The sequence below is a fragment of the Typopeltis vanoorti genome, chromosome 24 (genome assembly GCF_054136105.1).
Source record: "Typopeltis vanoorti isolate ZY-2024b chromosome 24, IOZ_Tvanoo_1.0, whole genome shotgun sequence".
Lineage (NCBI taxonomy): Eukaryota > Metazoa > Arthropoda > Arachnida > Uropygi > Thelyphonidae > Typopeltis > Typopeltis vanoorti.
Window position 1 is genome coordinate 40706742 of NC_143572.1, and position 25971 is coordinate 40732712.

Here is a 25971-nt window from a genome sequence, read left to right on the forward strand (position 1 = left end):
TGACTTACAACTCATATAAAGACTAAGTATTGCTTGATATAATGCCCCATTGACATCATATAACTGTAGCGTATCGAATAGCTTCTCTCTTGGCACCTTGTCGTATGCCTTTTCCAGATCGACAAAACTTAAATACAGATCTTTTTATATTCCCATGCTTTCTCAATTATTTGTCGTAAAGTAAAGATCTGATCCTGACAGCCTCTATTTGGTCTGAATCCAGCTTGTTCTTCACCAAGCTTTTCTTCCACAATTCTTCTCAACCGTTTCTCAAGTATACTTGCATAGATCTTGCCAGAAACACTCAGTAGGGAAATACCTCTGTAATTCTCACATTCAGTTTTATTTCCCTTTTTATATATGGGTACAATTAGAGCTCTACTCCAATCATCTGGAATTCGCCCCTCTGTCCAGGCTTTCTGAACTATGCAGTGCAGCCACTGTAAGACTTTTATACCATCATACTTCAGCATTTCTGGTCGAAAATCATCTAATCCTGTTGCCTTTCCATGTTTCAAGCCTTTGTTGGCTTTTTTTTACTTCAAGTATGAATATGTATTCCTGACTGTATGCCTGTTGAGTGTTTTTTACCACTGTGCTATCACTCCATACTTCAAGGATATCTTTTTCTCCCATTTTCATGTCACCTTTGTCATCTCTAACTCCTTTTAGAGTACTCTTTCCTCCATTTCTAAGCTTCTTCAACAACCTCCAGAATATTTTGCCACCTTCTTGATATTTATTTTCTATGTTCTTGCCAAAGTCCTCCCATGACTTTTGTTTAACTCAGTGTTTACACAGTGTTTTGCTTTCTTACATTTGTCTCTGTATTCTCTAAGAGCAAAAGCTAACTTATTTGCCAGGAACTTTTGATATGCTTTCTTCTTTTCATTCATTGCCTCTTTAACTTCCTGTGTCCACCATGGAGTTCTGATTTTTCTATCTTTCCAGACAACCTCACCAGATGTCTCTCTGGCTGAATCAATCATGGTTTTCTTCAAGGCTTGCCACTGAACCTGCAAGGTTTGGTTCCTGTTCTCAAACTCTTCATTTTTTCTTCAATAATCTTTGTGTATTTTAGTCTACAGTTCACATCTGAGAGCTGCTCAACTTTTATTCATTTTAAAACTTTCTTACATGTTATTCTTTTCAATATGAAATTCAATTTTATCCTGCTCAAGACTAAATAGTGATCGCTTCCAATGTACGGAAATCAGATAAATAATACTATTCACTAAATAATGAGATATGCAATAAGTTATATAAATTGAATTTAAAAAAAAAAAAAAGAATACAAATGAGACAGGTCTTAATGTATTCTCTATCATCAATTTAGAAATCTTTCAAGGCTACATCTAGGTGATGAAACTACTTAAGATTAGTTGTGCTAAGAAACTGAACTTTCTATGGAGTTACTATCAGATATCTAAGGAAAAGCAACAAGTTTAAATGCTGACAGGTAAGTGGCACACCTAAAAAATATTTATACTGCTGCCACATAATGGTGTATAATGGTATTTGCTGTTCTTGCACCAATAAATCCTATGCAACCTTTGGAAAACCCCGATTCCTCTGAATTTGTGTATCTCAAGTAGGTCATTATTAAGTAACTTATACCAAAGATTACTTTTGTATATTACACTCATAGTATAATGTTATCAGTCTCAGATATTTAGATTTCTTATTGCATATCTCAGTTTGCCAAAGTGGTGAAATAAATGAATACTTGAATTTGTCAAATTCTGTCTACAATATTATGCAATGCTGTTATTGTACCCTTACGTGTATTCATGTGCCCTTAAAAAACAAACAATGAAAAAATGCCACCATAGCTTTTGCTTATGAACAAGCTTTATATGTTTCCAACACAGGTGGGTAATTCGGAGTTTGTAATTACAGCTAAAGTAACTAAAGCTTTAAAAAGCTAGTAAATTAGTGCCTGTTTATTTGTTTTAGTTCATTTAGTTCACCAGTGTTCTCCCATGTTCTTCCACTGGTGTTGTCTGTTTTGCAGGAGGAAAAATCCTGATCTTCATATGAAATAGATCGACTCACTTTTGGCTGAAAAAGCCTTTATTAAAAGATGGAATTCAAAACTAATGACTTTTCAACTAAAGGAAAAATGTGAGCAGAAAGATATGTTCAAGATGGGTGTGCTCATTATGTATATACATGAATCTTTAAAAGGTAACCTATGGCATAACTATAAAACAATGACAATAACCACAGTAATAAACTTCAATGAAAAGCACAGATAATTCATACTAAAATTAACAGTAAATTAATGTGTGGAAACAAGCAGATCAAAGAAAACCAATAACAATTGGTTTACCAATTAAAAACAGTTGCCTAGAAAAAATAATATTAAAAACTATTTTTGATATTTGCATAAGATGAGAGAGAAACAATCATTCCAGTTCACGTTAGGCTAGTGTAAAAATATCTGTGGTTAAGTTAAAAAGTTAAACACTGGTTATAGTGTTATTTTCGTTGTACAATACAATAGTTAGCTACATAGATGAGTGAGAAATGGACTAAATAACAGAGGTAGATAGATGTATTAAAGCTGTTACAAGACAATGACTTAAATACACAGCAGCTGGATTGGATGAGATATCAGCATGGGTACTGAACAGTGGCAGCTAGTGAATATTTTAAGTGGGGTGCTGCATATACAAAAAAAAAAAAAAAATCATTTTTTCCTAATCAGTAACAAATTTATTAATAAGTAAATTTACATATTAAAAAAATTGCTTTATTAAAAATATTTCACCATAACCATGAACACACACCAATAATAAAAGTTTCATACACAGAAATAACATGCGCAAGCATACAATTTATCTGCAGTGACACTGCTCAATGAGCAGTGCCGGCTTCAATATTCTGGCACTGTGTTAGATCGCAGTGCATTTGTCTTGTGTAACGATAATTGAGAAAATATAATTCTTTTCATATTTTCAACAGTGATACTCATCATAATTCAGCCTTGTATCTATAATAAATAAATAATTATATGTTATTTTAACAGAAAAAAATAAGATTTATCAAAAATATTTTACCCTCACCACGAACACACACCAATAATAAGTTTTGTATCTCACAGAAATAATGCGCACAAGCATACAATTTATCTGTAGTAACACTGCTCAACGAACAGTGTTGGATTCACTTGTTAACGTGCAGTGATAAGTGCAAACGAATATCGGTGAGTCTAGTTGAACAGACCGAACCTGATAATTCCGACACTGCGTTAGATCGCAGTGCATTTGTTTCGTAATCTAAACCGTTAATGAAACAATTCCAATTAATATCAAAATATAAGCTGTAACCTTTAACATTTTGTATTGCATTTATATAATGTTGTAAGTATTGTTATTATTTATAAATACAAACAAAATTTAATTTTTTCATTTTTTTCTTGGAGGTTATTTTTCCACTGATTAAACACCTAGGATATCCCGCCTTTTAAGAAACCAGTCAGCCTTGTTGTTTTCAAAATTGTGGCTCCAGTCAGACATGCACCTACAATTAGCTCTCTGTCAAACTCCGAAATATCCTTGTTGTTTCTTATTGTGATCAACGCTACTGACAATTACTGCCAGCAGCATTCTTAAATAGTTGCCTAGAACATGTCATGATGCATATAACCAAGTATTTTGCATACACACTGTGTGACCTTTATGCATACCTACATAAAATTTTCACTTTACAACAAATAGTTGAAAAATCATGGGAATATAACAAAGATCTGTATTTAAGTTTTGTAGACCTGCAAGACCGGCCGAGTGGTTAGCGTGCCTGCTCACCAGACAAGAGGCTGCGGGTTCGAATCCTGCAATGGGCATGGATGTTTGTGATTGTCCTAAAAACTTCATGTGGAAAGGGAATCTGCAACCCTACCACTTATTCTAGCAGAAGACATCATTGTCAAAACCATGTGAGGTATGGCAGTGACCATACGGTGTCTATGGACATCAAATGTGAAAATTTTTTTTTAGACCTGCAAAAGGTATATGGCAAGGTGCTAAGAGAAAAGCTATTTAAAATGTTACAATTATATGGTGTCAATAGGGCATTATATCAAGCAATACTTAGTCATTATTTGAGTTGTAAGTCAGCAGTTAGAATTGAAGGAAGTACAGGAAGATGGTTTAATGTTAAATCTGGTGTGAGACAAGGATGTACATTATCCCCTCTGTTATTCATTATCTCTCGTAGACAGGCTTATACGTTGGTTATGCATTATTAAAACACTTAAGGAATAGAACAACGTAGTTAAGAATATAAATTAAATTAAACTTTAATAAATATTTTCCGTTATTTCAGCAATGTCACATTGCCATTTTCTAAAGGAACTTACAAAAAAAGTTACGTGCACGTAGGCACTACAACACAGAAACTGGGAATGAAGAGATGAAGCTATTGTTCTCCTAACAGTCCTGATGGTGCCCTCTAGTGGGCTAAGTAGGTGTTCTTGGCCGTTGGGCTGAAGGTCTGCAGATGTAGGCCTCCCAAATTTGGGGCAGTCGCATACACCCAAATTTGTTGAGGTTTGGAGAATTTCTTAGGGCTGAGGATGATTCCATAAAGAGTCTTTCAAATTTGTATTTGCTACGGTGTATCACTGTAGCTTTCTTCCACCGTATTCTGTGGCACGTATCCAGAGCATGGTCCGCAAGCCCAGAAAGACTGTATTTGTGAAAACGGATGTAGTCCTTGTGTTCAGAAATTCTGATATTCATTGTCCTGCCTGTTTGGCCAAAGTAAGACAGTTTACAACTGCAAGGGACCTGGTAAACACCAGGTAGGTCTAGGGGAAGTGGTTGGTCTTTAGTGGAGCGGATAAGGGATGCCAATTTTCTGTAAGGTTTGTAACAGGAGGTCAGGTCATGTTTTTTTAAGATTTTGGTAATCTTTTCCGAGGTGCCTCGGATGTAGGGAATGGTGATGGATTTAGAATAATCCTTGTTGTGGGGGGAGGGAGGGAGAGGATCTGTGGTTTGTAGGTTCTAATATTTTTTGGATTTTTTTTGGGGGGGGTAGCCATTGGCTGAGAATGTGTTGAGGATGTGATTTAGTTCAGTGCTTAGGGCCAAGTCGTTTGAACAGATTAGTTTAGCCCTGTTGTATAGTGTTTTCACAACTCCATATTGTTGTGAGGGGGGGGGGATTGTTGGTGAATGTATCTGCCTGTATGGGTGGGTTTTCTGTAAACTGAGAAAACCAGGGATCCATTAGGCTGGCGGGTGACTAGTGTGTCTAGGAAAGGGAGGCTGTTGTTTTCCTCTTTTTCCAGAGTGAATTTGATTCTGGGGTGTTGGTTGTTTAAGTGTGTTAAGAAGGAGAGAAGTGTTTCAGAGCCATGTGGCCAAATAGCAAATTTCAACGTAGCGAAGCCATATGGTTGGTTTTTGTGGGGCAGAGGCTAAGGCTTTTTCTTCAAAGGTCTCCATAAAGAAATTGGCCAAGGGTGGGGAGAGCGGTAAACCCATGGCTGTCCCCTCTATTTGTTTGTAGAATTTTCCCTACCAAACGAAATAGCCTGAGTTCATTGTGAACTGAAATAAGGCTGAGATATCGGGAGAAAATTTAGCTTGGATTAGCTCTAAAGTTTCCTTGAGTGGGACATTTGTAAATAAAGAGGACACATCAAAGTTGACCATTATGTAAGTATGTTGGAGTGTAAGGTTTTCTATGCTGGCTTTGAAATGGGCTGAGTTTTTTTATGTGTGATGGTGTGTTGCCAGTGTAGTGTGTGAACTCTTTGGCCAAATGTTTAGCTAATTTGTATGTGGGAGAATCAATGCCATCCACTATGGGACGTAATGGCACATTTTCTTTGTGTATTTTTGGGAGTCCGTAAATACGGGGGGGGGGGGGGTTTAGAGTTAAACGGCTTTAATCTGTTGGTAACTTCTACAGGCCAAGAAGTGACTCTCTTAAGGAGCCTGTGAAGTTTTCTAATTTGAGAGTTGGTGGGATTGTAATTGATAGGGAGGTAAGTGGCCCGATCTAATAGAAGAGCATTCAGCTTACCTGTGTAGTCCTTTTGGTTAAGTAATACAGTTGCATTTCCCTTATCTGCTTTGGTGATAACTAATTCTTTATTATTCTTCATTTCCTGTAGAGCTTTATATTCCTTGTTTGATATGTTGGTTTTTGGTAGTCTTGCTTTGGAAAGGACACAGGCTACATCCAGTCTTACACTGTTGGCGACTTGATGTGGTAGGGGCGGATTCCGCACTCGATCTGGATCATAATATCCTCACTAGGTATTTTATTGGGAGCAATGGAGAAGTTGTGTCCACGTGCCAGCGCGTTGAGTGCTTCAGGCTTCAGGGTGACTGAAGAAAGGTTGATTACCGTGTTGGTAGCAGGTTTTGGAAAGACGGTGGAGTTCTTTTTTAATTTTTCGAACTTTTTCATCTGTCGGCCTCGTATTTTTTTAAATTCTTTTTCGGCAGTGGTACATGAGACGTCATGTAAATTAAAGTTTAATTTAATTTATATTCTTAACTACGTTGTTCTATTCCTTAAGTGTTTTAATATTCATTATCTATATGGATCACATTATGAAGGAAAGTGGTATTAAACATGATATCAAAATTGGAGATGTTAATGTCAGCTCTTTGCTTTATGCAGATGATGTTATACTTTTAAATAAATCCAGTACAAGTTTGAAAGATTCCCTGACTAAATTTAATAACTATTGTAATAGATATGATATGTAAATCAGCAACAACAAGACAAAGACATTGAAAATAGGCAGAAACATTGAAAATATCAACTACATTGTGATGGAGAACCTATAGAAAAAGTAAAACATTTCAGCTACTCAGGCACATTTTTAGTGAAGATGGTAAATAAAACATGGAAATAGACAACAGAATTGACAAAGTCGGTATGGTAGGAAGTCAACTGAATAAATTTATATGGAATAAGAGAGAAATTAGTCAAAATACTAAGTTAACTGTATACAGGACAGTGTTTAAAGCAATTTAACTTATGGATCTGAGAGCCTGGGTTAGAAATAAAACACTTGATCAAAGACTAGAGGTCACAGATATGACTCATTAGAAAGATTAGGGACATGAACAGATGGTATCAATAGCAATTTCATATAAAAACAAATACATTAGGAAAGAACTTGACATTGTTAGTAGAGCTAATCTCGGGTGGTATGGTCACTTAAACAGAATGGGAGAGGAACAATTAGCAAAATAAGTGTTCTCTGACAGGTTGGCAGGAAAAAGACCCAAAGGAAGACCAAAATGTAGGTGGATTGATACAGTAAACAGTGCCTTAGAAGACAGAGATATAAGATCTGATAATGTTGGGGTCTTGACAGATAACGAACTAATCTAGAGGAAAATCGTTGATACGAAGTTGGTAATGATGTAACATTTCATGTAGCACTATCATAATCTCCTGTACACCCCTTGAGGATACATGTCAGGAATTTGATGATGACATAAAAGTTTCTAATTAAGTGGCTGGAATACGTACTTATGTGTGCATGATGTGACACAAACGCATTTTTCTTCTTATATATCTATTTAACTTTAGTTCACGAGATTGTCCCTGAAGCCCACTGAATTTTTTTTATGTTAATTCCCACCCACAAAAGGTTGTAAACCAATAATATATTAGCATGCATGCCAGTGGGCTGAGGGTTAGACTATCCAGAAATCCCATCTAGAAGCAAAACATGAAATTTTGTCATTCAATAAACAAATGGTAGATGGGTGTATTTGGGCAGTACATGGGACCACCACTTTGTTGGTCCCATGTACTGCCCAAAAACATTTTCAAACCATATCCACAGTGAAATTCAAACCTACTATCTGTTGATTTCAAAAGTGAGTATGCTGTCCACTCAGTCAATAAGGGATATAGATGAAGATCAAGGTTAGGGGAATGGCTGTGAACAATCTCCAAGCTTGCAACATTAGAAAAGTGCAAGGGTTATCTAATGAGAAGGAATGAAGTGTATCATCATGAGCAAAACTATGGAGTATGTGATTCAATGAAATTTGAGATCGCATAAGATTTCAGAACTACAACTTTTTGTTATCTGAAGGGGGCAAGTTTCTTCTGACCTTCTGTTGAAAAGTTTCTGGAGGCACTGATTTGATGTGGTGGTAAATTAATAGTTGCTTTGTTGAGATCAGCAGTGTCAGAAAAAATGGTACGAAGTATTTGATTTTGAGTTTGGTAGATAGAAGAAGAAGAGTTGATATGCTGAGAGGTAGTTACAGGGTTGACAGTGGAGAGTTCTTTCCTTTAGTGTAAGGGGGGGGGGAGCGAGGACAAGGGGCCACCCCTGGAAGTTACGAAAGGAAGTTATGAACAAGAGAATAAGGAGCGGTTTCTTTGCATAGAGAGTGGATGAACAGTGGAATGTACTGCCTGATAGAGTGGTGAGAGCATGAATGATCAGTGGGTTTAAGGAGTGGCATGATACTGTTTTCTAGAATGAGACTCCCACGATGAGTTGTGTCATGGAGACCCAAATCATAAGTATAGTAATATTTGTCTATAATTAGACAAGTCACCTATATCCAAAATAGTGGTAACAGAAGCTACATCTAATGGACTTAGCAAAGAAATCAACTTTCATAAGGAATTTTTAACTTTTGGCCTTCATAAAGTCAGACTGAACTAAACTATTATGAAGACAGGTAGAGAAAGAAATGCTTCAAGCTACTTTGTGATATGCTCCAGAATGCTTTTTGTTGAAAACAAAATTTCAACAAAAGATATCTTTAAAGTGCAATGAAGGTACTCACATTCTGATAATGTATTTTTATAAATTAACATGGTATACTTATTAAACCAAAAACATAAAAACAATAGTCCAATAACTTTAACCAAAAAAAAAAACCTAATGCAGAAATGAGAGTTTTTTTCCAATATTAAGTCAAACAGTTATAGAACTTGAGAATTGTAATGGGAAAGTGCTATTCTTATGGGTCCTCAACTGATATTCTTGTACACATATGAAACCTGATCAGTGGATATAAATGTTTTGGCTTATCCATTCACATAATCATCTTTTTACTACTTACCTCCTTTGTAAACAGTGTAGGCGCTTGAAGATGAGGTGATAATGTTCTCATTACAATTCCATCTCTATGGGCAAAAAGTTTTGGAAGAATCAGAAGTGATGTAATCGTGCTGTTTTCTTGTTTGACGGACCAGATTTCCTTACCTGTTGATATATTTATTGCAGTCAGCTGTGAAATATACAGAAAAATATGAATTAAAGATGGAGAAGGAAAGCACATTCAATGAAAATATGAGGCACATCCAGAAAGGTCTGATCAAAAATTTAAAATGACTGGTAGAGAAGAAAAAAGTTTTATCATAAGCTAAAATACCTACACATATACTTTATTTTTCCACACAGTCAACATTGACTTCCAGGCATTTTTGGTATCGGGGCACCAACATCTTCATATCCATGTCAAAAAAAGTCTGCTGCCAGTGAGTTCAACCAGTGAGATGAGAGCCACTGATTCATATACAGGAACAGGAGGTAATCACTTGGTGTGAGGTCAAAGCTCTAGGGTGGGAGATTGAAAAGTTCCCACCCAAACTTCTGCATTTGCTGGATAATTCAAGCTGCAGCGTGAACGTGAGCATTGTCATGCAAAAGCATGATCCCTGATGACATTCCCCATCTTTTGTTTCTGAATTGCTCATCTGAGTATCCTCAGCATTTCACAATATAAATCAGCATTAATTGTAGTTCCTCACTGAAGAAAACAGACGAGCAAGATTCCTTTTTGGTCTCAGAAGACAGTGGCCATTTTTTTTTTTTTTTTTTTGATCAATGGGTGCCTGTTTGAATTTACCATAAACCTTACATAGTCATCAGTGAATTTCTGCAGCACTATTGTTTTCTGCCAACAAAAACCATATCACACCACAAACTGGCAGGGATTTTTTTTTTTTTTCAATCACAGCACTCAAAAATTATTCATCAAAGACAACAAATGATAATGCAATGAAAGTAAAATGGTCAACAGCTAGATAACGAGTCACTCTATGCTATCATGTATGTGTGACCCCCCTCTCCTCTTTCTTATTTGGTAGTAAATTCTGAACAGACCTTATTTTTTGGCCTGCATTTATACTAATCTATTAATACTTTAATACTTCACATTGAAGTAAATGAAAGGAATATTTCTTTAAAAATTTTTATACACCTCTATTTTCTTTATTTCAGTGATTTTTTTTTAATGGAAAAAAAAAAAATGGGAAAAGAGAAGAATTTTGACAAAATAAGAAACTGAATTTCTCCCCCCCCCACCCCCAAAGTGAAAAAAAAAAACGAATATGTTAATAAGAAACAGCTTTACATGGATATGATGACAGCAAATCCATTACTACTAACTTCAAATCAAAATGGCATGATGTAACCCTTTAAAATTTATGCTACTCAATCATTTTTATAACTTATTTACACATTTTCAATTTTCAGAATTATGTTGTCATAAAGGATAAACTACCTTTAAGAAGGTCATTGCATATTAGACTATCAAAAATGATTCAGCAAATTTAATATCAAAGAATAATATTTGGTATGGATGATGAGCAGCATTCCAGCTTATTCAAAACTGAACTTCAAAAGAAGTTAAGAAAAGAGAGTAGGGAGTAAGATTACAAATATAAATAAAGGAAACTGAATTTGCACTAATAATAAAATAAAATCACTGATTCTAGTAATGTTAAATTTTTGAGTCAGTATGTCTAATAGAATCAGAAAAAAAAAAAAAAAAAATCAGCTAACGCCATTTATTTCCGTATAGGGAGTAGGTGAGTCCGTTTTAGCCCTATCTAACTTTTTGGAGACTGAGTGGACAGTTCAATCTCCACTGGTACCCAATCAGAGATAGCTGGCCCAAGGCTATCACTAATTAAGCGACATGCAGTGACGAGAAACGGCTCAACAAGTGCCGCCATCTCATGGTCCTTAACCCTAACACAATATATTTAATGTCTGAAATAGTGTTGGTTCTACGGTTGATTTTCTTGAGCTTACAGGACGAAAAACCTGAGTTTCTGGGAGAAAAAACCCGCTTGCCGTGCCAGAGATCGACTATCTCGGGAACTGGTTGAAAAAAGGCTTAGAAAAATTTCCTCTAGTCACCGACTAGATTCGAAACCAAGAAGTCTTCCTTCGTGCGGTCAAGCACCGTGGTATGCAAACGCCATATCCACTGAGCTACACAGGCTCTGTCTAAAAGTATAATTTTTATGTGGTTCTTTCAATTACTGAAACGCATACTTATATTAGGAAATGACAAAGTAAACTAAATTATTAATTATGAAAACTTTAATAGCTACTTATATTTCGGCATTTTTAGGGATCACAAAACAATGATATGTGCACGTAGGCACTCATACTAAGCAAATGAAGCTGAAGAAAAGCTACTATAGTTGGTCCTAGAATCTTAAAAGGTGACCCTTAGCAGGCTAAATTGGGTTGTCTTAGCCATTGGGGCTGATGATCTCAGATTGTAAGCTTCCCAAATTTGGGGAAGTCTCATGCACCCAAATCTGCCGAGGTTTGGTAAATTTTTCAGATCTGAGGCTGATTCAAGGAATAATCTTTCATACTTGTACTTGCTGTGATGATAAAGTAGCCTTCTTCGAGAGTATTCGGATATCCTAATATTGGCTGACCTGCCTGTTTGGCCATAGGAGACAGTTTGCAACTGCAAGGAAGCTGGTATACTCCAGGTAGGTCTAGGGGAAGTGGCTGGTCTTTGGTGGAATGGATAAGAGATGTCAATTTCTTATGTGGCTTGTAACTAGTTGTGAGGCCATATTTTCTTAGGATTTTTGTTAGTTATTCAGATGTTACCCCAGATATATGGAATGGTGATAGATTTGGAATAATCTCTGCTATGAAGGGGAAAAGGGGATTGTGGTTAACTGGTTTTAATATTTTTTGGAGGTTGTAGCCATTGGCTAAGGTGTTAAGGATATGGTTAAGTTCAGTAGTTAGGGGGCATTGTTATCTAAACATATTAATTTTGCCCTGCTATATAGGGTTTTTATAATCCCATATTGTTGTGAGGGGGGAGTGATTGCCAGTGAATATATCTACCTGTATGTGTAGGTTTTCTGTAAACAGAGAAAACCAGGGATCCATCAGCTTACATTCTGAAATTGTCGGCACAACAGTCAAGACAACCCAATTTAGCCTGCTAAGGGTCATCTTTTAGGACTCTAGGACTGATTATAGTTGCCTTTCTTCAGCCTTATTTGCTTAGTGTTGAGCCTACATGCACATATTATTGTTTTGTGATCCCTGAAGATGGCAATGTAACACTGCCGAAATATAGGTAGTTATGAATTAAAGTTTTCATAATTAATAATTTAGTTTAAGTTGTCATTTCCTAAAAAATTATAAGTATGTCTAACCAACGTATAATCTTATCTACAAGAATTACTGAAAGGCAGGCAAGAAATGCCAATGCATCATTACTTGAATAAACAGACAAGTCACATGCTATTCTTCATCAAGCAGCAGTCACATACTTTCAAGTCATTTTAGGTGGGCAGATGAATTTCACTGGATGGTATAAGATTCCTGATCCACTACTAGATCTGATAGAAAAGCTTATACGTTTGCTATTCATAACTAATACTTTTCAGAAAATTACATTATATACTGAATATAATAATTTTAATAATTCCAATATTTCAGCAAAGTCAAACTGCCATCATTAGAGCAATTTGACTGTCCTGATGATGGTGTTGTATCGAATTCTTGGTTTTTTATTTGTACAACGGTTGTATTTTATTCAATCTTTTCTAACCTAAACCTTTTTCTATATTAACCTTATTCTACTAATATCCTACCGCCATTTATGTTGTGTCGCTTTCTTCCTTATCACGACTATTTTAACCTTTTATGCTATGTCTCCGTAATACACTCTATCGGGTAGCACGTGGTACCTCTGAGGGAAAATGGAATTTCCTCGAGATCGAGGCAGTACCAGATTGTCTGAGATTTACCTCTCATAAAATGCCAAGAAATTTATTTGTTTCGCTGCGCCACTTAGTGCTATTAGATTAATTAATATTAACAACCAAGAGGTAATCTCAGGACAGTACTTAATGATACCTATTAACTCTGCAGACATGGCCAAAATTTACTCCTGTCTAATATCCCGCATAGGTTCGCAATTAATATTTTATAAGTGGTGCATCGGATTCCAGAAATCACAGAAAGTCTTTGTTAGAATCAAAAGCAAGGTTTATTATACTCAAAAGTTGATACACATAATAACACTAAATTAAATCCCATCTTAAGGGAATTTCAGACAAGGTATATAAAATTCAAACACTACTATTACACTTATAAAATATTATACAGTAGCTTCCTAAAGTAAGAATTATATTAACCCTCACTAATGCATTAATTATGTACTATTATCACAATCAATCTAAAACTCCGTAGCTCTGTCAGACTACACAAGATAACATTCATATCTTTCACAATCTCTTTATATTATGCCAATTCTTTACCCTAACATATCCTTAACTTCATTCAATATAAAAGCGAACTTAAACACAACGACAAATGGTAAGATTAAATTCAATATCCCTCTAAACTAATAGCAATACAATCTTATCCTATAACATTAATGTTCCTTTTCCATAACATATTAACATGGCACATATTCTGTTAAACACAAACAAAGTTTACTTATCTTCCCTTTTCAGCTCTTTAGTGCTTCATAGGTTCACAGGAAACTGGCCTTCTGTGGACTGCCAGACTTGCTTCCTTCCGCGGAGAATACGGCCGCCAAGACCGTAGCCGCCTATTGGGATTTCTCCGATACTGGGGCACCGTCCGACATTGAGGGCACTCGCACCCTCTGCCACCACTAGGGACGAACACCTCGGAGATCCAGGGACAAAAAAAGCCTTGTTACAGGGTCGCATGACCCTTATATTTCCCTCTATTCTTCTCGGTGATTCTCGCCCTTTTCGGTGTCCGGCCGATTCACACGTGCTACTACGTCATGGCGTCCATTCTCTGCCCTGCTTATCGCACGTACGCTGACGTCATTGTTTACTTGGGCGAGCCGCTCCCCCGTGTTACCATTACGACTCCGTAACTTTTGGACTTGACCCCACCCCCCCAACTGTTGAATTTGTGCTTACATTTTATAATTCTTTTACACAGGTTAATTTTTAAAGCTCTGGTAATGTTTTACATTTTCAATACTAAATTAACCACGTGAATGGCACAAAATATATACTTATTTACCCTTTCATTACAGAACATGCTTGATATATATATACATATTACTTATTTTACACTTAGAGGCAATTTACTGTATTTATCTCATTCTTTTGTTTGGAAATGCATGTTAGATGTGATAAGATAGGAATTCATAAATTTCCACTCTATCACAATCTAACAATGGCAACTGAACATTTGAAGAAAGGCAATCAAAGGTGGGCTCCCCCCTTAAAGACACCTTAGACCTTATCCAAGCTATATTTCCTCCCAATATCTCAATCCTGTTTCAGTTCACAATGAACGCTGGCTATTTCATATGGCAAGGAAAATTCTAAAAGCAGAGGCAACAGCCATGGGTAATTCACTTTCTCCACCCCTGGCCAACTTCGTCATGGAGACCTTTGAAGAGAAAGTCTTAAGCTCTGCCCCCACATAAATCCACTGTTCGGCTATGCTATGTAGATGATATGTTCTCCATTTGGCCTCTCGACACTTTAACATAACTAAACTATCAGCATCCCAGGATATAGTTCACCTTGGAAAAGGAAAACAAGTCTCCCCTTCCTAGACACTGATTACACACCAGCCTGTTGGATAACTGATATTCTCTGGTTACAGAAAACCCATGCATACTGGTAGATACAGTCACTAACAGTCCCCCCACCCACTCTAATAATATGGGATTATAAAAACCTACATAACAGGACCAAATCATTTCTAATAAGTGTCTTAACCACTGAACTTGATCACAATCTCAACACTTTCTTAGCCAATGGCTACAACTCCCACAAAATCTAAAAAATATTAAAATCCCTTAAATGCAATTCCCCTTCACTCTCTCCTCCTTCAGAAGAGAGACTATGCAAAATATATTACCACAGATTTTGCATAGTCTGGGACAAATACACAAATTTGCATCCCTTATCCACTCTACCAAAGACCAGTCCCATTCCCTAGACTTGCCAGATATTTACCAGATCTCTCATGGCTGCAAACTGTCCTGTGACCAAACAGGCAGGACAGAATTTCTGAACACACATGGGCTACATCTAGTTCCACCATTATGGCTACTCGACTTGCTGACCATGCTTTGGACACCTACCACAGGATACAAAAGAAGAAGGCCCACTCTACTCCATTGCAGCAAATAAAAATATGAGAGGCTATTCCTGGATTCTGCCTCAGCCTGAGGAAACTTTCTAAACCATTCACTGCTCAGCTCAATGGTCAGGATCATCCATTTTTGACTGCTAGAGGACACCATTTAAGACACAAGGCCAAACTTAAGATGCCTCTCTTCAGCCTCATTTACCCAATGTTAGTGCACACATGCACATATTATTCTGTGATCCTTGTCGATGGCAATTTGACTGCCAAAATATTGGAAGTATTAATTAAAATTATAATTAATATTCAGTAATTTCCTGAAAAATAATAGTTACCACTTACTAGAGGCTTAGAAAAGTTCCATGGAACTTTCCCACATTATTTAACCCTTAGTTCACATCTACAACTTTCTATGGGTGGAGACTCACCAGAGACTGTGTTACGTAATACTATTAACAATTATCCTTTGGATTAGGAGGAAAAATTAAGATCACATTATCAACTGCAAAGTCCAGACCAAGAAAGCAATTTTTCAATATACTCAAGTAAACGGTTATGCATTTATGACAAATTCAGATAAAACATTTAGAACATTCACTCATATAAGTAACTTGTACACATTTATGCAGCAGCTACTGTATGAATAATCCCCAATACGACTGCAAATGTTGATGATGCTATTTATAAACACTAACCTTGGATCCCAATTCCATATCTCCTGTTACTACAACCATTTCAACACTATTATCATCTGAAAGACTTCCAGCAGTTCTGAAAAAAAAAAACATTAAAAAAAATGGAACAATATTAATTATAAATCTGACTCAAGTAAAATACTGTAAATTGTCAGAATATTCTTCACTTTCTACTTCATTCTGTTTCATTTGCATTTCAACAGATAAAACAAAGATAATAATAATATGACTTTTTCTTAAGGCAACTGAACATTTAAGATAATTTTCTAGCAACTTTCTTATAGATTTAAAAAAAAATATTCTTAATATGCTGTCATAATGACATGACATTTAAAAGACTTCAAACTTACTTCAGAGAACTTCAAGCTAAGTTCAGTTAAACATTAACCAGTCACATCCTAAACCTGTATCATATCATAAACCTGTTGTCAAAATAAGACTCAAAAAAGCCCCTGGCCCTGATGGCATTCCTCCAATTGTCCGAAGGTCTGTGCAGCAGAACTGACTCCTATCCTATGCCATCTGTACACACTATCTTATTCCACTGGTATATATATCCAAAAGCCTGAAAATTGGCCTATATTCAACCCATTCCAAAAAAAGGAGACAAAACACAGCCATCCAACTACCGTCCTATTTCACTCACCTCAATCCTATCTAAAGTGATGGAGAAAACCATCAATTCTCAACTACTACTCTACCTTGAAGGTACCCAGCTATTAAGTGATCACCAGTACGGATTTGGCCGATGACCTGCTCTCATATATCACCCATCTCTGGACATATACCATGGAAAAATGTGGCAAATCCCAAGTGGTTGCACTCGATATCTCTAAAGCCTTTGACTGGGTCTGGTACAAAGGCTAACTAAGCAAACTTCCATCATTTGGACTATCTCAGGACTTCTGCAGATGGATTACCAGCTTCCTGTCTGGACGCACACTATGTGTAATGGTAGATGGCTCCCTATCCTCCCACTATCCAACTAATGCTGGGGTCCCACAAGGTTCAATTCTCTCACCAACCTTCTTCCTTCTATACATCAATGACTACTTCCAGTTGACCTCCAACCCAATACAGTTTTGCATCACAGATGACACACTGATGAGCAATACACAGATGACAGCACATTGCACTCCTCCCTTTCTTTTGAAAAACCTTACCCTACACAACTCACTTCAACTAACGTCAACCACAACTTCCCTTAACGCGACCTCCAAAACATCCTCCGATGAGGCTCAGATAATCTCGTCAACTTCAACACTAGTAAAACCCAGTTCTGTCTTATTTCCCACAAAAAAGAACCATTTTCCCCCCAGTATTATTTTTGATAACACTCAAATCCCAGACAAGATGAAATTTCTCTTCTCGGAATTACCATGACATCAGGCCTTTCCTGGCATAAACACATGACAACCATTGCATCCTCAGCTTCCAAAAAACTAGGCTTTCTCTTTCGCTCAAGACATTACTTCACTTCAAAACAGCTGTTAACCTTATACAAATTGTAAATCTGCCTAGCTATTGAATAGTGTTCTCACATTTGGAGTGGGGCTCCTAAAAGCTCCCTCAAAATGCTTGACTCAATACAGAGGAGAGCAATTAGACTGATAAATGATCCATCTCTTACCGACTCACTCCCCCCACTTTCACATAGATGTTTAGTCTCTGCAATTTGCATATTCTACAAATATTTTCATTGAAAATGCTCACCTGAAACAACATCAATAATTCCCCCACTCTGTACTAAACCCATTGGAACACGTACAGCCACCTCCCAACATCCCTTCACAGTACACCTTGAAATCCACAGAACATGTTTCTTTTCCTCCTCCTTCATCCCTGCTACTGCTGTACGCTGTACTGTGGAACAGTCTTCACCCTGAGGTATTTCCCAAGGAATACAATATACAGGTTTTCAAATCTAATGTTAACAAGTTCCTCCTTTCCAAACCCACTATCCATTTACGGTACTAAAGTACTATAGGTAGACCAGCCGACCTCTCGTATATGGGCCCTAACATAAAAAAAAAATTAATTAAAAAAAATATATTCATCACTTCCCCAAAATACACTTCTTTGATTGTGTCAAAAATAAAGTTAATGTAAAATGTAATATTTTTATATAGTAATTTTATATAATACAAGAATCTAGAAATTTCAAAACTACTGTGCCCATTCACTGCTCATTATTTTTGCAAATCAAAGACCCTATAATAACTCCAGCAGTCTTGTTAGTGAAAGCAGTAAGCAACAGGGTCTACGATATGGAAAAATAATGAGCAATGAATGGGCATGTTAGTTTTGAAATTCTTACAAATTCTTTGTGTGTGTGTGTGTGTGTGTGTGTATTGGTTTGTGAGGAAAGAGATATTAGGCTAAATACTCAGGGTCAGAGAGATAAATCTGAGAATTTAAAGAGCAAGGTGTGGAGGTAACAAAGAAAAAACATGATCAGCAATTCACAAGCAGTAAAAAAGAACAGGCAAAAAAAGGATAACAATAGTCTTCTTCTTCTCTCATAGTCTGTGTAGACTATTAGGGCACTATAAGGGTGACAGTCGTAATGTACTTTCTCCAGGTGTTTCTGTCTTGGGATCTCTTTAACAAGGTGAAAATGAAGAATTATTCCATTTTCTCATATTATTTATCCAGATGATTCTAAGTTATTCCCCGTTTTTTTTTTTTTTTTTTTACCAGATGTTAAGCACCACTGCTATTTTAGGTTAACTATCTAATTTAGACGCATGCCCCAGCCAATGGAGCTGTTTCCGACATATTTTAGTGATGATATTTTCTTGTGTTTGTTCTGGCAATGAACAGATTTTATTTCTAACCTCATTATTTGTTATATGTGTCATGTATGGTATCTTCAAAAGTTTTCTCCAGCACTTCACCTTGAAGATCAACAATAGTCTTTTCTCATCTTCCTTTAGCCATGTCTAACTCTCATCATAAGGGCAATACAGTAAGACAGAGTTAACAAGGGTATCAATGAAATAGTCTTGTAGTAGCTGTATTTTATTGTCCTTCCAAAGTGGCTGTAACCTGCTGAAGGGAAATTAGTGCTTTAGCAATGCATGCTTTAATATCATGCTTAAACCGACCATCTCTGGGTTGTATACTTCCCAGCAGTGAATTTATCTACCTCTTCCAATTTTATTATCATTAGCTGAAATATTCATGGGCTTGCCTGAAAACATTGTTTTTGATTTGTAAATGCTGAACTTTAATCTATAATCACTAAGTTCTTCAGAAACTCTGTCTGTTAATTCTTATAACTGATGCTCATTCTCTGCTATTAGGTCATTATCATCAGCAAATGAGATTACCAATTTTTTTTTTATTTTTTTGAAACCAACTGTTATTTCAATACCACCAAGGCTAAGTTTATTACATATTCCAAATATAGGTTAAAAAGCATTGGCAAAAATATGCAGTCACGAGACACACCTCTTTCTATTTTGAAAGGCTGGCTATAGTTGCCATTGATTTTTATTAACATTTCTGAGGAAAGTAGAGTTTTAATTAGGCGTACTATTTTATTATCTATTCCATATTGGTTTAGTATTCTCCATGCCTCACTCCATACTGAATCAAAGTCCTTCTGTCATATCTATAAAATTGTCACATAGTATTTTATCATCAGCAAATTCCTGACATTTACCCTCAAGTGGTGTACAGGATATCACAATAGTATTACATGTAAAACTTACATCGTCACTAACTTCCAACAATTTTCCTCCAAATCAATCTGTTATCTGTCAAGACTCCAACATTATCAGATCTTATATTCTATCTTCTAATGCACTTACTGTATCAATCCACCTATATCTTGGTCTTCCTCTGGGTCTTTTTACTGACAACCTGGCAGAGAACACTTGTTTTGCTAATCTTTCCTCTCCCATACTGTTTACGTGACAATACCACCTCAGATTAGCTCTGCTAACACATTCCTGGTTACTAACAATGTCAAGTTCTTTCCTAATATCCTCGTTTTTAATATGATATTTGCCTGTGATGCCATCTGTTCACACCACTAATTTTTCTCAGGACTCTCATATCTGTGGTCTCTAGTCTTTAGTAAATGTTTTATTTCTAACCCAGCTCTCAGATCAATAAGTTAAACTGGTTAACATTGTCTTGTATACAGCTAATTTAGTGTTTTGGCTAATTTCTCTCTTATTCCATATAAATTTATTCAGTTGACTTCCTACCATACCGACTTTGTCAATTCTGTTGTCTATTTCCATGTTTTATTTACCATCTTCACTAAAAATGTGCCTGAGTAGCTGAAATGTTTTACTTATTCTATAGGTTCTCAATCACAATGCAGTTGATATTTTCAATGTCTTTGTCTTGTTATTGCTGATTTTCATACTATATCTATTACAATACTCATAGACAGGCTTATATGGTTATGCATTATTAAATCACTTAAGGAATTGAACAACGTAGATATGAATATAAATTAAATTGCACTTTAATAAATATTTCTGATATTTCGGCAACGTCACATTGCCATCTTCAAAAGGAACTTACAAAAAAAAAGGCATGTTCACATAGGCACTACAACACAGTAACTGAGAATGAACAAATGAAGCTACTGTTCTCCTAAAAATCCTGATGGTGCCCTCTAGCAGGCTAAGTAGGTGTTCTTGGCCGTTGGGCTGAAGGTCTGCTGATGTAAGCCTCCCAAATTTGGGGCAGTCACATACAACCAAATTTGTTGAGGTTTGGAGAGTTTCTTAGGGCTGAGGCTGATTCCATAAATAGTCTTTCGAATTTGTATTTGCTACGGTGTATATTACTGTAGTTTTCTTCCACCGTATTCTGTGGTGTGTATCCAGAGCATAGTCTGCAAGACTAGAATGGCTGTACTTGTGAAAACGGATGTAGTCCTTGGGTTCAGAAATTCTGATATTCGCTCTCCTGCCTGTTTGGCCAAAGTAAGTTTACAGCTGCAAGGGACCTGGTATATACCAGGTAGGTCTAGGGGAAGTGGTTGGTCTTTAGTGGAGCGGATAAGGGATGCCAATTTTCTGTATGGCCTGTAACAGGAGGTCAGGTCATGTTTTTTTAAGATTTTGGTAATTTTTTCCGAGGTGCCTCGGATGTAGGGAATGGTGATGGATTTAGAGTAATCCTTGTTGTGGAGGGGGCTGTGGTTTGTAGGTGTTAATTTTTTTTGGATTTTTTTTTTTTTTGGGGGGGGGATAACCATTGGCTGAGAAAGTGTTGAGGATGTGATTTAGTTCAGTGTTTATGGCCATGTTGTTAGAACAGATTAGTTTAGCCCTGTTGTATAGTGTTTTCACCACTCCAAATTGTTGTGAGGGGGGGATTGTTGGTGAATGTATCTGCCTATATGGGTGGATTTTCTATAAACTGAGAAAACCAAGGTTCCATCAGGCTGGCGGGTGACTAGTGTGTCTGGGAAAAGGTGGCTGTTGTTTTCCTCTTTTTCCAGGGTGAACTTGATTCTGGTGTGTTGGTTGTTTAAGTGTGTTAAGAAGGAGAGGAGTGTTTCAGAGCCATGTGGCCAAATAGCGAACACATCATCAATGTATCTAAGCCATACAATTGGTTTTTGTGGGGCAGAGGCTAAGACTTTTTCTTCAAAGGGCTCCATAAAGAAATTGGCCAAGGGTGGGGAGAGTGGTGAACCCATGGCTGTCCCCTCTATTTGTTTGTAGAATTTTTCCCTGCCAAACGAAATAGCCTAAGTTCATTGTGAAGAGCTAATCCAAGCTAAATTTTCTCCCAATATCTCAGCCCTATTTCAGTTCACAAACAACTCAGGATGTTTGTGAACTGAAATTGCATAGTTCCATCTATGCAATACACATCCTGAACTATTTCGTTCAGGATGTGTATTGCATAGATGGAACTGCATACTGCAAGAAACTGATGATACTAGGGATTTAGGGTTAATCCCTAGCATCATCAGTAGACAGAGTCGAAGTTCAAGGTAGGTTTTGTTATTGAGAACAAAACCTACCCTGAACAGATTTCACAGCATTTACGTACATCCAAGAACATGTATATATGAATTTTGTGAGGTTCATTTCATTGCCAACATAGACAGACTTATATTTACCAGCAAAGGACCTATAATATACCACAAAAGTGAACAGAGTAGCTCCAATAGTCACTTGGATTTCAAGAAACATGTTTACAAAATGTTTGGAATCCCTCTTTTTGAACATCTGGACTCCTGTACACGTGGTTACCAGGAGTTATTCTGGACAACTTTTTATATTACATCGTGTACATAATAACTGAATATGCAGTTTATGATACTTCCAATTACCATATACCACTGTTTTTTTCAGGTTCTGCAGAATATCACATGTGGGTCTTTCAAACTATGGACATTCCAATTATAGTCTTTAGAGGTGCTGTATTAACCAACATTTGGTATATTTTCACTTACAACTAATATGTTTTAAATTTTCTTTACATATTAAGTTACAATAAAACCTTAACTTTAATAAAAAAAAAAGAATACCTGAAAGGCAAAAAATCATCTAGAGTGCTTTTCCATTTTTCTGAGTATTTGGTAGTGCTTGTTCTTGATAACATCACAATGTTGTGTCCATCCCAAAATAAAAGATTATTTCCTTCAGGAAGAGGAACTAATTCTAACTTGATAATAGGCAAGGGATGCTGCAAACTGGGAAAAAAAAAAAAGCATAGAAATCAGAGAATCATGAAAAGATGCTTTGCGTTTATTTTTAGCTTTTCCATAAGGACCTTAAGTGAGTTAGGTAGGTACACTAAAATGCACAGGCACTTGGCAATGCATAATTTTTCTATTTAAAATATAGAATAAATTTTGATATGGTTAAGATATATTATGTTACAAATCAGCTAGTTATAAACCTGCATTGCACGTGGATTGCCACACAATGGAACCTTAACGTGGAAGAAAGCTTGGAACCTTAATGTAGTGGCTTAACTATGTGCAATTAATGTATTTTCAAATCCGATTCATAGCTTTGCTACTATGCTGAATTCATTTCAGAACCCAGCATTGCAAAACAGATCTTGAGAATCCTTTCTTTTAAGCTTACACGGTGATCTGAATGCATTTTTGAAAATTATGGAGACAACTACCGTGTTTGAATAAAAACTTTAGTTTAATATAACAAAAATCTACACTCGACGTTTCAACCTTTATGTCAAGGTCATCTTCTGGAGCATACAACTATACACAGAAAACAAGCTACACTACAATCAAACTGGTTTGTTAAAGATACTGACCAACCACTACAACAATTGTTGGCCTGACCTCTGGTGGAAAAAAAAAATTATACATCAACGCTAGAGTCCTATTAAGTGTTATCTGTTGGTTGTAGAAATGCATTGGGTGCAACAACAAGTATCTATCTATATACATATATTAACATCATGATTATACCTGTACATTCCAGCCAGTTGGTATGGAATGGTTTCTAATACTAGTTGAAGATTGGCTAGAGTCCTGACTTATGCTGGATCTTATATATTAGGTAGGCTGAATGTGTGCCATCCAGATCCTTGGAAGTTTCATGCCATCTTTCTTGTTGATATTTGGGTGGTTTATCAGGATTTCGCAGGCTTCCTTAAATTTCCTTTCATACCAGGTTTTTGTGTGGTGTAAAGAGTGGGTGCTTTTCCAGTTGATTTGGTGTAAGGTGTTGAGCGCATGGTCTGAGAGGCCTGCTTCACCATAATGGTTATATTTAATGTGGCTAATGTGTTCTTTCTTGCGTACAGGTGTCCGTCCTGTACGGTAAGTTACAGGTGCAGTGGATGCAATAGATTCCAGGATGTACTAATGGGAGGAGAGGATCCTTAGAGGAGTTCAATATGGTTTTAAATTTAGGGTGGTTTAACGGTGGTATTGAGGTTATAATGTTGTAGGATTCTGTTGATTTTTTCTGATAACCCTTTAATGTATGGGATGGCTATGGTTTTACTGTAATCTAGATTCGTTTTTGTTGTTGTTTGATGGAGTATTTTATTAATAGTATTTTTGTTATAGCCATTATTTATGAATGTGTCACTCATGATTTTTAGTTCTTGTTTCAGGGCTTGCTGGTTAGAGCAAATTGTTGTAGCTCTGTTTTTAAGGGTCTTAATGACTCCGTATTTTTGTGATGGGTGGTGGTATGAATTAGCATGTATGTATTGGCCAGTGTGTGTCGGTTTTCAGTAGACTGTGAAGGATAGACTGCCTGAAGGAAGACGTGATTAGTGTGTCTAGGAACAGGAACAAATTTTGATTTTCGATTTCGATGGTAAATTATATGCGTTCGTGTTGTTTATTCGGGTGGCTAAGGAATGTGTTTAGCGTTTGTCGCCCGTGCAGCCAGATCGCGAACACGTCATCAACGTATCTAAGCCAGACTGTCGGTCTTAGCGTGGCGGAATCAAGAGCCCTTTGCTCAAAGGTTTCTATGTAGAAGTTAGCGATTGAAGGGGGATAGTGGTGAGCCCGCTGTACCTTCTTTCTGTAAAATTTGTTTTGCCACACGAAGTAACCGGACTGTAGTACGTGGGCAAAGAGGGCCGTAATGTCGGGTGGAAATTTGTTCTGTAGTAGAAGAATTGTGTCATTGATGGGGACATTAGTGAAAAGGGCAGAAACGTCGAAACTGACTAATAAGTTGTCTTTGTCGAGTGTTATGTTTTTAATTTTGTTTATAAAGTGTTGTGTATTTTTTATGTAGGAGGGGGATTGACCTACCAACTCCTTGAGTGTTGCCGCTAATTTCTTGGCTAAGTGGTAATTGGGACTGTCTATTCCTTCCACGATTTGTCGAAGGGGCACATTTTGTTTGTGTATTTTCAGGACCCCATATATTCTGGGGCGGGGGTGTAGTGGGGTTTGAGTTTTTTAACCATGTCTGGTGGCCAAGAAGTGATGGACTTGAGTAGTTTCTCTGTTTTATCCTTTATCCTTTTTGTTGGGTTATAATTTACCAGCTTGTATGTGTTGTTATCGGCTACTAGTTGATTCATTTGAAGGTACGTATGCTGACCTGTCAAGGACGACAGTGGCATTGCCTTTATCTGATCCTTTATTTGATATGCTCCAGAAGATGACCTTGACATAAAGGTCGAAACATCGAACGTAGATTTTAGTTATATTAAACTAAAGTTTTTATTCAAGCACGGTAGTTGTCTCTATAATTTTCAAAAATGCAGATCTTGAGAATATTTACAGCAAACTTCTTAAATGTAGATCTCTATACTGTTCTCTAGTGCAGGAAGGAATAACCTAGTCAAACTTAATCTTTCCTAAACTCTCTTATTTCCTATCAAAAATAACCCTCTGCATCTTAATACTGCATAGCCCAAAAAACAGTACAATAGTAAGTCATCTATTTTAATTATCACTGAGATAAAACATTGTCTATTCCTTTCTGTATGTGGCATTAGACAAGGAGATCTCTATCATTTATATTTAATATTGTTATTGATGGCTTTCTTTCATCTATGCTGCCATATATTAGTTTTAATTTGAATGGATGCCAATTAAATGCAATGGTTTTTGCAGATGATTTGATACTTGTTGCTGAAACTAGGATGAATCTTTAGGAGCTGTTGGACTATGCTGCTCAGTATTTTACTTCCAGAGGTCTTGAAAACAATGAAATCTTACTATCATCCAATACCATCAGGTCATGACAGGAAAATGAAAGTCCAGGATTACATCTTTGATGTTTTCAGATGATGGGCAATGGTCTTGGTCAAGTCAACTTTCAATATTTCTGGATAAGCTTCATAAAGCTCCACTGAAGCCTCAGCAACACATTGCGTTATTAAATCAATTTGTTCTATGTCAATTATTCTATTCTTTAGTATCAGGAAAACTAACTTTGAGCATCATGAATAGACTAGATAAAC

The 25971-nt window shown here is 36.5% G+C and overlaps 2 protein-coding genes across 2 annotated transcripts in view; both read right to left on the reverse strand.

The window, feature by feature from the left end:
• Positions 1-9174, reverse strand: part of LOC150093122 (uncharacterized) — a 74098-nt gene extending 64924 nt beyond the window's left edge. The window contains exon 1 of the mRNA XM_090414104.1: positions 9072-9174. Coding sequence (XP_090270230.1) covers positions 9072-9122 — 51 coding nt within the window. The 5' untranslated portion in view covers positions 9123-9174. The remainder of the gene's footprint in view (positions 1-9071) is intronic.
• LOC150093123 (protein FAM234B-like) overlaps positions 9122-25971 on the reverse strand; it is a 124079-nt gene continuing 107229 nt past the window's right edge. Inside the window, exons 5-8 of the mRNA XM_090414157.1 lie at positions 22586-22750; positions 16075-16150; positions 9182-9239; positions 9122-9135 (exon numbers count right to left, since the gene is read on the reverse strand). Coding sequence (XP_090270283.1) covers positions 9122-9135; positions 9182-9239; positions 16075-16150; positions 22586-22750 — 313 coding nt within the window. The remainder of the gene's footprint in view (positions 9136-9181; positions 9240-16074; positions 16151-22585; positions 22751-25971) is intronic.